At 41.0% G+C, this 12832-nt stretch overlaps 1 protein-coding gene across 1 annotated transcript; it reads right to left on the bottom strand.

The window, feature by feature from the left end:
• Positions 1–4843: 4843 nt before the first annotated feature.
• LOC115479093 (adenosine receptor A3-like) lies at positions 4844–6064 on the bottom strand. The gene has a single exon (XM_030216845.1). The coding sequence runs from the start codon at positions 5858–5860 to the stop codon at positions 4844–4846; it is 1017 nt and encodes a 338-aa protein (XP_030072705.1). The 5' UTR covers positions 5861–6064.
• Between the last annotated feature and the right edge of the window lie 6768 nt (positions 6065–12832).

The following is a 12832-nucleotide window of genomic DNA, read 5'->3' as shown; positions in this document are numbered from 1 at the left end:
GGGTCTGTTTACTAAGCCACACTAGCAGCTTCCACATGGCATCAAAGTGAATGGGCTGGGTCAGCACTAGTGCACAACCAGCCACGCTAGCAGCTTAGTAAACCCCAGCGCTTCTCTTAATGTGTTTGCTGTTTCTTATTATTTTCAGTCAGATCCTTCTTCCATTTTCTGAAGGATTCTTTTTTTTTTAGCTCTAATAGCTTCCTTCACTTCACTTTTTAACCATGCCGGCTATCATTTGGTCTTCCTTCCTCCTTTTTTAATACACAGAATATATTTGGCCTGGGCTTCCAGAATGGTATTTTTGACCTTCGTAGCTGCTCCTCTAAGTTATTTTTTCACCATTCTTCTCATTTTATCATAGTCTCCTTTTTGAAAGTTAAATGCTAACATATTGCTTTTCCTGTGTATACTTACTCCAAAGCCGAAATCAAATCTGTTCATATTATGATCACTGTTATCAAGTGGCCCCAGCACCATTACCTCCTGTACCAGATCATGCACTCCACTAAGAACTAGGTCTAGAATTTTTCCTCCTCTTGTTGGCTCTTGTAGCAGCTGCTCCATAAAGCAGTCCTTGATTTTGTCAAGTAATTTTACCTCCTTAACATGCCCTGATATTACATTTACCCATTCAGTATCAGGGTAATTGAAATCACCCATTATTATTGTGTTGCCCAGTTTGTTAGCCTCCCTAATTTCTGATAACATTTCTGCATCCGTCTGTTCATCCTGGCCAGGTGGACTGTAGTACACTCCTATCACTATCCTTTTCCCCTTTACACATGGAATTTCAATCCATAGGGATTCCAAGATGTGTTTTGTGTCCTGCAGAATTTTCAATCTATTTGATTCAAGGCCCTCCTTAACATACAATGCTACTCCTCCACCAATTCAATCCACCCTATCACTACGATATAATTTGTACTCCGATATGACAGTGTCCCACCGGTTATCCTCCTTCCACCAGGTCTCAGAGATGTCTATTATATCTAATTTTTCATTTAGTGCAATATATTCTAACGCTCCCATCTTATTTCTTAGGTTTCAGGCATTTGCATATAGACATTTCAAACTATGTTTGTTGTTCCTATTTACATCTTGCTCAGCAGTTGACAGTGTTAACTTGCAATCTTTTGTCTGCTTTTTATTTACAGACACCTGGTCTACTATGGTCTCTGTTGCAACCTCTCTATCGGGATACCCTATCTTCCCTGTTTTGGTGAAAGATATCTTGTTCCGAACCATGCGTTTTTGAACGACTGTCAGTCTTCCCCCAGGTTCTAGTTTAAAGTTGCTCTATCTCCTTTTTAAAATTTGAATTATTCTTGTGCCTCACTTTGCACTTGTCCACATTAAAGTTCATCTACTATTTGAATAAGCAGCATAAAATCAGTTTTATTCCTTTGGGATCTTGCCAGATACATGTGACCTGGATTGGCCACTGTTGGAAACAGGATACTGGGCTTAATGGACCTTCAGTCTGTCCCAGTATGGCGACACTTATCTTCTTATGATCCAATCTTGCAAAGTCCTCCTGCAATTTTTTACAGTCTGCATGTGTTTTAACACATTTAAATAATTTTGTGTCATCTGCATATTTGATGACATCATTCATTGTTCCCATTTCCACATTGTTTATAAATATTTTAAAAGCCCCAGTCACATTACAGATTGGATTGGATTTGATTGGATTTATTAATTTTATATACCGCAATTTACATCAGTGCTAAGCAGTTTACAATGATCCCTGTAGCACTCCACAATTCACTCACCTCTACTGACAGAATTGTCCATTTAACCCTACTCTGTTTTCTATCCTAACCAGTTCCCAGTCCACAACAAGACATTGCCTCCTATACCATGGTTTTCTGATCACCTCTGCTCCAAAGTCTCCCAGGAAGGACTTTGTCAAGCTTTTTGAAAGTCTAAATACACTACTTCATCTGGCTCACCTGTATCCACATGTTTTTTTCATGCCTTAAAAAAATAGCAAATTGGTGAAGCAAGATGTCCCTTGGCTAAACTCATGTTGACTCTGTTCCATTAAACCATTTTTGTCTATATATTCATTTTTTTTCTTTATAATAGACTCAACCTTTTGCCAACACTGAAATATTTTACTTCACTGACCATTTTAGTAACCACCTTCTGGACCAAATCCATCCTATTTATATCTTTTTGAAGGTGTGGTCTCTAGACCTCCAGTACTTCTAATGAGGTCTGACCAAAGATTTATACAGAGGTAGTATCGCCTCCTTCTTCCAGCTGACCATTCCTCTGCATATATATCCAAATATGCTTCTGGCTTTTGCCATCACTTTTACAACCTATTTGGACACCTTACAGGCTTACAGATATGATCACCCACAAGCCCCACTGTTCTTTCATGTATAGAAGTGCATCACCCCCTATACTGTGCCACTTCCTTGAATTTTGCAGTCCAAATGCATGATCCTGTATTTTAGGCATTACATTTTAGGCAATCCACCTAATTAGGGATTTAAATGAAATACCAGAGTAATAAAGTAACTATAACACACTAAAACTCCAGTAGCTGTTTTTGAAATACAAAACACCCATTTATTATATCTAAGTGCCCTCACACATTTTTATTTATTTATTTATTTTATTGCATTTGTATCCCACATTTTCCCACCTATTTGTGGGCTCAGTGTGGCTTACAATACATTGTAAATAATGGAAATGCAGTTTGTTACAACCAGTTATGGATTCCATTGTGAGAAGTTAAGCGAGACGAAGTCAAGGTGTCGTTAGGGAATATGACAAGGAAAAGAACAATGGAACAATGGAAAGAGACAACGGGAAATTGGTAGGGTGATAGAACCTTAGCAAAAGAACATTCGGTATAACATTTTCTGTGAGTGAAGGTTTAAGTGTGATAAGACACTAATACCAATACCACTAATACCAATTAAAACTTCATTCATCCACCAATCACCCATTTAAACCTATGTTTTTTTTTTAGAATTAACCATAATAATAAATATAACTTTGCATCATATACATAAATTGCAGTGAATATAACTGCAGTTCATAATGTCCACAAAAGTTACACTGAAAAAATGTCTCTCTGTACAATGCTGGATGTACTGAACAATGTTCAAATCAGTTGGTTCATGGATCACTTATCAAATGATACTGCACTTATCTCTGACTCCTAATGTGGAATCATAGCCATAGTTCGGGTTCCTCTTTCCCACATGCATCACTTTGCACTTGCTCACACCTTTTTAAAGTAGTAGCTCAAGGTGAGTTACATTCTTGCCCCTGGAGTGCTCACAATCTAATTTTGTGCCTGAGGCAAAAGAGTTAAGTGATTTGCCCACTGATCACCAGGAACAGTAGTGGGATTTGAACCTGGTACCCCTGTATAATCAAGCGCAGTGCTTTAACCACTAGAATACTCCTCCACTTACCAGAATTGTACTAACCAGTCTGATTTCTCAGCCTCTTCCTTATTTCCACCTTTGGGGAGTCAGGACCACTCTCTACTAAAATTGCTGTATAATGGTTAGAAAATTAGCCTCCCTGAATCTAAATGAATTAGAGCACAGTTTTGGCAGACCTGTTCAGAGCCCTTATAGATATAAATTGTGGTACATGTATAGGATGAAGACAGCACAAACAGACGAATGAGAACTGGGAGGAGCATTTCTCAGAACAATGTATATGGCTTTTATTCCCAAAAAGTATACAATTACTGTAGCATGAAAAAGGAAAGATACCTGAAATAAGACCCAAAGTGGAAACAGAATCGAGAACCACGAAGATTGCTACTCTGAGTACTGCTACCTTAAACCCCACTTTCTTTCCCCGAGGCTTATCTTGCTCTTACTAAACAGGTTTTGGGACAAAAACAAAACAAAACACCCTGCTTCAGTTTTTCTAAAGCAGCAATGCAGTGTATTTCTTGGAACTCCTGGGAAAATCATCAGAATTAGTTGGCTCTGCCTCCTCCCATGAATTCCCCTATGAAGACAGGCAATCGTGCATTCTAAGCCTGGAAAGCAGACTGACCTCGAACTGCCGCTCGTTTGGAAAACAGCTGATTAAAGAATGAATATTGATAAAAGAGTAGATTAAGCTTCACGATAGGGGTCTAATTTATTCAAGCGTTTCCACCTCTGATTGACCTAGACCAACCTTTCCTTTAAGAGACTGGAACTTGGCTTGCTTTATATTCAGGAGGTATGTGTACAACTATAAATAGTATAGATATAAATAAAATAAAATAAATATATAGATAATATGTTCCTTGAATATTATTAAAACATCAAGCAGTTCCAAACTAGTCAACTTCCATCAAAACTTGCGCTCATTATCAGCAAATATGTATTAATATTCCGCCTGCTATCCACTAACAGAACTTGTCATATCCCTAACTGCCTAGAGTTTCTCACCTTGACTCATCTGGGCGCTGCTTAAGGATTAGCATCGAACCGGAGCCAGCGTGCGATTTTAGGATTTCAGCGCGTAGGTACAGTGGCTGAGCTGAGCAGTCCACGCGTAAATTTCACTTGGGAGTCTGCAGCAAACTGGAAATCATTCGTCGTACAACAGGAGTGATTCAGCTAGAATGTGCAGCCTACTGGAATTAGAGAACCCTTTCGGAATTAGTATTAAAAATAAAAAAATAAAAAAGAGAATGATAGCTTAGCTAATTTAACAGAGAGTGAGGGAAAAGTTTCCTTGTAAATTGCAAGTTATCCGTCCTCCCTTGCATTTGGATCAGCAGCACATCCCATGCAATTTCCGATCGGGTGTATCTCAACCCGATAGATCGTCTCCTAGCTTCGGCTCTGGGGCTCTTCCGGCTGCTTTAACAGAGCCGAAACTGCAGCCCTGGGCTCCGGGCAGGCAGCGGGGGCAGCAGTCGGAGAGCCCCCTGGCGGAAGCGCTGGTCCAGGACACAGTAGATGACCACGTTCCAGCAGCTGTTGCTGGTCAGGATCCAGAAAGCAAAGAAAGAGAAGGTGCACCACTGGTAGCCCACCACGTTGCCCGCCACGAACACGGCGATGGGAGTGAAGGAGGCGGTGAAGGCCACCGTGAGTGTCCCGATCGTCTTGGCAGCCTTGATGTCCGAGAAGGCCAGCTTGAGGGGTTCCCGCTCCCTCCCTGCCAACCGCTTCCTCCTCCTGGAGTACTGGCGGATGATGGTGAAGGACAGTGCATTGATCACCAAGGTGGCTCCCAAGAGGCTAAAATCAAAAGCCGGGAAGAGCAGCAGGAGATGCCACAGGTGAGGGGGAGAGGCAGGAGCCGGGGCATAGGTACACAGGCGGCTGCAGCTGTTGTACTCCATTACGAGCCCTCCCCCGCTGAAAAGCATGGGGGACAGGGCCAAGAAGAAACTGCAGAGCCAGGAGAGCAGAATGAGGTGCAGCGTCCTGCTCCTGGTCACCACCGCCTCCTTGTGCAAGGGCTTCAGGATGGCCACGCTCCTCTCTAGAGTCAACAGGAACAGGGTGCTGATGGACACCAAGGTGCAGCCGGCGAAGACCAGGCCGACCACGGAGCAAGGCTGCCCGGAGGAGGCCGCCAGGAAGCGGTCCTGGGAGGAAGAGTCGCTGCTGGACAAGAGGGAGATCTCCACGTACACGGAGAAGGGCACCACCAGAATGCCCAGGGCTAGGTCGGCCACGGCCAGGGAGATCTTTAGGTAGCCCTGAGGAGTGTGGAAGCGCTTCCTGCTCAACAGGACGGCCAGGGTGACCACGTTTCCGAATAAAATGGCCAGAGTCAGGAGGATCATGAAGATCACGGTGAGGATTCGGTGCGCTGGAGAGCAGCAACAGAAGCTGCAGCTGGTCTGGTTGAAGTCTTGGAGCAGCATGGCCAACCTTTTTCTCTCTCCCTCCCCACCTGTAAGGGGAAAAGTTTGGGTGCCAAGGCTTTTGCTCTTCTTTTGAAGGGCTCTTTCTCAGTTTATTTTCTCTGCTCCTCTGGCTCTTATCTCCTACGGCCCCCACCCACCCTGTCACTGCTCCGTGTCTGACCCACTGTCAGAGCTGGAGGAGGGCTCAAAGGTAGGAGAATCGATGGGGAAGGTAAGGAACGGAGGTGGATCATTACCTTTTTGTTTGTTTGTTTTGAAAATGAAATGCTAATTTGGAATTCGTGTTATTTGCGAAGAAAAATGTGGACACGTATTCATATTTGATACGTACTAACAAGAATACGAATACTAATTCGGATTTCTTGGGATTTCAGATTCCCTATTGCTTGTGAATAATAAAGTCGATGCTAACAACTTATAGCAGCAGCTTCAGAGAGCATTTTCCATCTCACAGATAGGCTGCAGAGAATACCTTCTCTTGTTTTAGACTTATCGTGGATAGTGGAAATGAAGGAGAGTAGACATTTAGTGTTACAGAAGTATATTGGGTGTATGGTAATGGAGTGCATGATAGTGATGTAGTGTAAGTCGTTCTTAGCATTGCTTATTAGATATATGTGTGGATTTCACATGTTTTGGTCTTTGTGGTATGTCTTGACGAAGAGATGGGTCTTCAGCAGTTTTCGGAAGTTGGTCAGTTCATAGGTTCAAGTCTTGGAGCGGCATGGCTCCAAGACTTTTTGTGACTGCTGTTGCACCCACTTTATATATTGAGCAGTTTATTGTATAGACTGAACCACAAAAGGGAATAAAACAGGGGGGAAGAGGGGGGGGGGTTAAAACTAAAAGTTTGCGGACTGTCAGCAATATTATACATCTGTTAATTTTTGCTAAGCTCCAGTTTTGAAATATTAAGATTGTTTTGTAATTGTTGTGCAAAAGTGAAATTGTGATGTATGATTTGTCATCAATAAAAAAAACGTTGAAACATAAATCAACTCCAATGTTGAGGTCAACTGTGACAACGTGAACTCTAAAGGAGGACAACCTGTCCATAACTTGTAATCACTCCTTCTACTTTCTGGATCCAGTTTTATGGAACAGTCTCCCAGTTCTGATCTCTTACACTTTTGTAAGGTGGTTTAGAGTTTTTACATTGCTCATGCCATTACAGTTTGAGCATGATTGTTTTAGTTAATTTAATTTCAGAGTGTTATAAAGGTAGTTATTTTATTGATTTTTTTTATTGTTGTTTGGATTATATGATGGAATATCTTAACCTTAAATGCTTTATGTACTATGTTTCTTTATTTTTATTTATTGATTTAGTAATCTGCTATTGGTCAATTAATAGATTGGTGGATAATAAATGCTATGAATTTATAGCAACTGGGATGTACCCTTGGCAGGAATATCTAGAGAGAATGGATTTGCCAGATGGTCTTTTCATTTCATCATCTACTATGTTACCATTGCTGATCATAACTAAATACCTTGTGCCAATTGTTATATACCAGAACAAAATGTAAATACCACACACAGATCAAAATTACTGCTTGCTGATATTGATATCCTCAAAAAAAAACTATTTTTTTTAAAGACCTATTTTTCTGAAAGATCTGCTTTTTGAACGATCGATTGTTTGAACGATCCAGTTTCTAAAGTTGGACTCATCAATATGTTTATTGTGTTCTTGCTTAACTAATTTGTGTAACTGCGAAAGTACCAGATGACGATCCTACTTTAGATAGTTGTCAATATCAGCTGATTCAGAAGGCAGTTGCTCGATTGAGAATTAAGTGTCATCAATGACATGTCAGCTATGGATAGGGTGAATGAATGTTTAAAACCAACACTGTCCTGTATCGCTGATGTCAGTGGGTGAAGGAGCTCTCCAGCGTGTAGGTAACATTATGAGGGGATTGTATCTATAGATTCATTTTACAATGCATAAGACAGAATTTAGACGTATATTTTAATTTGTCTTTGATGACTCATGCACTGAACCTCTATAAAAACTTTTGCTCTAGCATCAGCAATTAACAGATGTCGTGCGGTATGGTTCCCTGAAGAAGAATAGCGAAACGGGACCATTGGAATCAACATGCAAGCTGGAGCTTACTTTATAAAGATAAGTTTACTTGTTTATCTAATCCCTTGATTCTATAAAGGATTTTGAAATATGAGGATGAGGATGTGATGCATGAACAGATAAGAAAGAACTTAAATAATAAAGAAGACACTAATCTACAGGGGGGGGGGGTCAGTCGATGACTTTTTTCTGCCTGCAATCAATGATTGAGATGTGTTGCCGCAGTAGTTGAGACTTTTCCCCCTATTTAACATAGACACTACGGAACTGCTAGTTTGTTTTTTTGAGGATATACCAGAACAAAACATATGGGGCAAGATTCAATAAATGGCATCCAAAGTTAGGTGCCGGGATGATCTGTGCTAAACTATATTCTATAAAGTACGCTCTTTACAGAATACCCTTTACTGAATACTTGCTTAGCGCACATTTCATGCCTAATGTTGGGCATGAGCTTTATGCCTGTCAAAGGCTGGTATAAATGCTAGCACCCAACTGATGGCAATTAAACATGCAAATGCAGGTATTCTAAAACATCACACCTAATGTCTGGGAATGCCCCTGACCCACCCATGCCACTCGCATGGCCACGTCCCCTTTGGAATTGCATACGATGAAATTTAAACAGAATGAGGCATAGGGCAGATCCATGTGTAACTCCTAATTACTACTACTACTACTATTTAGCATTTTTATAGCACTACAAGGCATACGCAATGCTGCACAAACATAGAAGAAAGACAGTCCCTGCTCAAAGAGCTTACAATCTAATAGACAAAAATAAAGTAAGCAAATCAAATCAATTAATGTGTACAGGAAGGAGCCTGGCCAAAACTACTTTATTTCAGTTTCAGCTGAAACCACAACTACCACCGGAACTGTCTGAAAGCTTTTGGCTGCAAACCAAAACTGCAGCTGAAACTCATCACCTGGTGTTGTCTGAAACTGAAGCTGAAACTGAGAACTCAAGTGTGGTTCTGTGAATGCGAGCCAGTGAGGGGTGCTGAGGATTGTCAGATCTTGTAGTCTGCTAATCCCACAGTATCCAAGACAGAATATAGCCTCAACGAACAAAACAAGGGGAAGTGTCCCCCTGACAACAAACCACAAAAAGTGTCCACAAAAGAAAAAGCAGGGGGCAGATCAAAAGTATATCCAAACAGTGGGTTTATTAAAACACCACAAATAAAACAGACTCGACACAGTGCTGCGTTTCGGCACCTACAGCGCCTGCCTCAGGAGTCAAATTTCTCTCAGCCAGTGGTAGCAATAAAGAAAGGCTAAGACATCAAAGGTAACAGCATCTATAACAGATGTAATGATGCAACAAAAATCGTCAAAGCAAAATGTAGTATGTCGCATCATTACATCCCTTACATGCCCCACCTCCACTGTATGTAAATCTATCTCATGCATATTCATTGTGGATATCCTGAAAAATCTGACTGGCTGGGGTGCCTCCAGGATTAGGTTTGGGAACCACTGATTTAAAGGGAGCTATGGAATGAGGGGTCATTGAACAAAGATGAAAGGGCACAGACTCAGGAGTAATCTAAGGAAATACTTCTTAATTGAAAGGTTGGTGAACGCATAGCACAACCTCCCAGTAGAGGTGAAAGAGACAAAGACTGTATCCGAATTCAAACAAGCTTGGGACAAGTACATAGGATCTCTAATGGAGAGGAAGGGATAGTAAATGGCATGGAAGGACAGACTGGATAGGCCAGATAGTCTTTATCTGCCTTCATTTTCTCTGTTTCTATGTCTCAGCAGAGTTCTTCAGTTCAGGGACACTCCACTAGGACATTTCCTATGCATCCAGCTATCCAGGAATTGGATTTCCCTGTCACCAGCTTCGACATGGGCAGAGTGATGTCTAAGTCATATCCTTTTCTTCCAGAAGAGAAGGGGAAGTTTCAACAGTCCTGGATAGACTCCTTAATCACCACTACAATGAAGAAGACTACTATTCTGGTGGAAGAGGGTATTTACAAGACCAGAAGAATAGAGGGGACTCTAAAGCAAGCCTTTGAAGTGTCATTCCTGGGACTTCACACATGCATTTACTGCTCCTTTGTAGCCAAAGACTACTTGTATTGGCATCAGCAAGGCGATGATTTGGACCAGGACTCTGATAGCTATCTGGATCAAGTGGCTAGGCTGGAGGCAATTTTGGCTTATATGGCTGACCCTTAGCAGTCCATCAGAAGGTAACAAATAAGGCAGGACTAGGGGGCTGAGCCCTAGTGGTATGTTTTAATGTTCAGACCTTCTATAGCAAGAAACTAAATCAAACCTTATTCCCAATCTATATTTGCATGTTATTCTGCCTAATAGTTTTTTCTAAATTTATATTAAAATCAGAGGAAAAAAAATCTCTGCCACTCTACCAGTGCTGTTTACAACTTACAGTTTGCAGCGTGTTTGCTGCATTGGTGAGGTTTTGTTTCATTGATTTAAATAAAAACCCTTTTTTCTCAAATCAGCAATATTTAAATATATTTATTACATTTTCTTCTAACTCTGTGACCTGAGCCCTCTATTTTTATTCAAACTCAAACGAATGACTTATCTGGCAAGTTCAGTCTCCAGTTCTCATTAAGTAGCTCAACAGAGCACCACTGTTTTGCCAGGGCTTTTTCAAGAGCTTAATAACTTATAACCGCCAGTTCATTCTACAAGCAAAAGTTAAAGGTTTGTCATTATAATTTAGGATTAGGCAAAATACTGCTTAAAGACATTCTCTTTCCGACGTACCTGCAGTGGTATATACGTTACACCTTGTAAGTTCAATCTTTGAAAATGTGTTAATATTCTGCACAGGGGTTAGGTGCTGCTATATTCTAAGATGGCAGCACCAGAGGTAGGGGCAAGTGGGCATTGCTCCTGCCTCCCAGCCTAAAGGTGGGCTGGATGAGAGTGTCCAGGCCACTAGGAATGTTTCTGTGGAGATGGACAGGGCTTTGGGGAAAATTTAGCTAGCCAGGGATATTTCTGGGCTTTAGTAAAGATTCAGCAAAATCTAGCAAGATTTTTACATTGGGAGCAAGTAGTCATTCTGCATTTGCATGCCAACTCTGCTATCCTTTAGCATAGCAGTTTTACTGCAGAGTTTTCCATGCTAATACCCTTACTACATTGGGCCGTAACATTAATGCAGGATGCAGGAAAATCTTGAGTAAACCATTGCACTAGAGGATAGCATAGCTTATTATATCAGCCCTCAAGTAGGGCCTTGAAAATTAGCTGTCACCCACCTAACACAACCCCACAGATCAGAAGCCTGGAGTTATGCCCCTGCCTCTAAGACTAAGGAGGCTAGGGCTTTTCAGCTTGGAGAAGAGACGGCTGAGGGGAGACATGATAGAGGTATATAAAATAATGAGTGGAGTGGAACAGGTGGATGTGAATTGTCTGTTCACACTTTCCAAAAATACTAGGACTAGGGGGCATGCAATGAAACTACAGTGTAGTAAATTTAAAACAAATCGGAGAAAGTTTTTCTTCACCCAATGCATAATTAAACTCTGGAATTCGTTGCCGGAGAACGTGGTGAAGGTGGTTAGCTTGACAGAGTTTATAAAGGGGTTAGATGGTTTCTTAAAGGACAAGTCCATAAACCGCTACTAAATGGACTTGGGAAGAATCCACAATTCCAGGAATAACACGTATAGAATGTTTGTACATTGGGAAGCTTGCCAGGTGCCCTTGGCCTGGATTGGCCGCTGTCGTGGACAGGATGCTGGGCTCGATGGACCCTTGGTCTTTTCCCAGTGTGGCATTACTTATGTACTCGTACTACCTGCTTGGTGTGAAGCCCAGACAAGTCATAAATGTTAAATTGGGTACAATCTTTTTTGTGTGTGACTTAATGGAATTGAGCAGGGCCAGCTTAAATATTAGGCAAACTAAGTGATTGCCTAGCACAGAAACTTCTAGGGGGTGGCAAACAGCAGCTATAATTCAAAGCAAAACAATAGGTCCTCACGCCACACTAAGTCAGAGCCATTTACTCATACTGGTACCTGTAGGGTGGATGGGCAATTTTCAAACAATCTATTTACCTGGCTAAATAGCTTTTGAAAATTTCCTTCATTATGTTTATTCTATGTCAGTTTAATTAACAAAAGTTTTGATGGGAGAGGGCACCTAAAACCTTTGTGCTGGCTCTGGAATTGAGTTGTGATTGTTTATATTTGCAAGTATTGTTTTTCCTCAATGAATTCAGTAGATTGAATTTTTGATTAGTTACAACGCATCAGATGTCAACACTGACATATATAGAAGGAACCATTTCTTTGGCTAAGAAGTGACATTTTCGAAAGAGAAAAATGTCCAAACCATTTGAACATATTTCTTCTCAAAACGTCCAAACCAGTATTTTCAAAACCTATTTTTTCGTTTATAGTTTATTAAAACTTGCTATACAGCCATAGCTGACTCGCAGAATTGGGTGGTTTACAATCTAAAAACAAATGATAAGAGTTAGGAAAGGAACTCCATAATATTGATAGGAAAGAGTGTGAAGCAATCAAACTAGGGCACACACAACAAGACAAACGAAAATAAAGGAAGAGAGAGGGGAAGGGAACCAAGGAAAGGAGAGGCAGAGAGAGAGAGAGAGAGAGCGCAAAGAGAAGTAGGAACAAAGGAAGAGGAGGGTAGACCAGGGGGTTGTGACAGTAATGCCAAACTCTACCTACTTGAAGATTCAACCTGAATTTGGGAAAGCCTGCTTAAAGAGCCCAGTTTTTTAAAGCTATCTTGAAAATTTTAAATGATAGTTCAGCCCAAAGAGGAAGAGGAAGAGAATTCCAAAAAGAAAAGAGCGATGAAAAAAAAAAAGAGCACGGTGACGAGTGAGTTCCAGTTGAAAG

This window comes from Microcaecilia unicolor, chromosome 1, assembly GCF_901765095.1.
Source record: "Microcaecilia unicolor chromosome 1, aMicUni1.1, whole genome shotgun sequence".
Lineage (NCBI taxonomy): Eukaryota > Metazoa > Chordata > Amphibia > Gymnophiona > Siphonopidae > Microcaecilia > Microcaecilia unicolor.
This window is presented reverse-complemented; position numbering and strand designations above follow the sequence as displayed.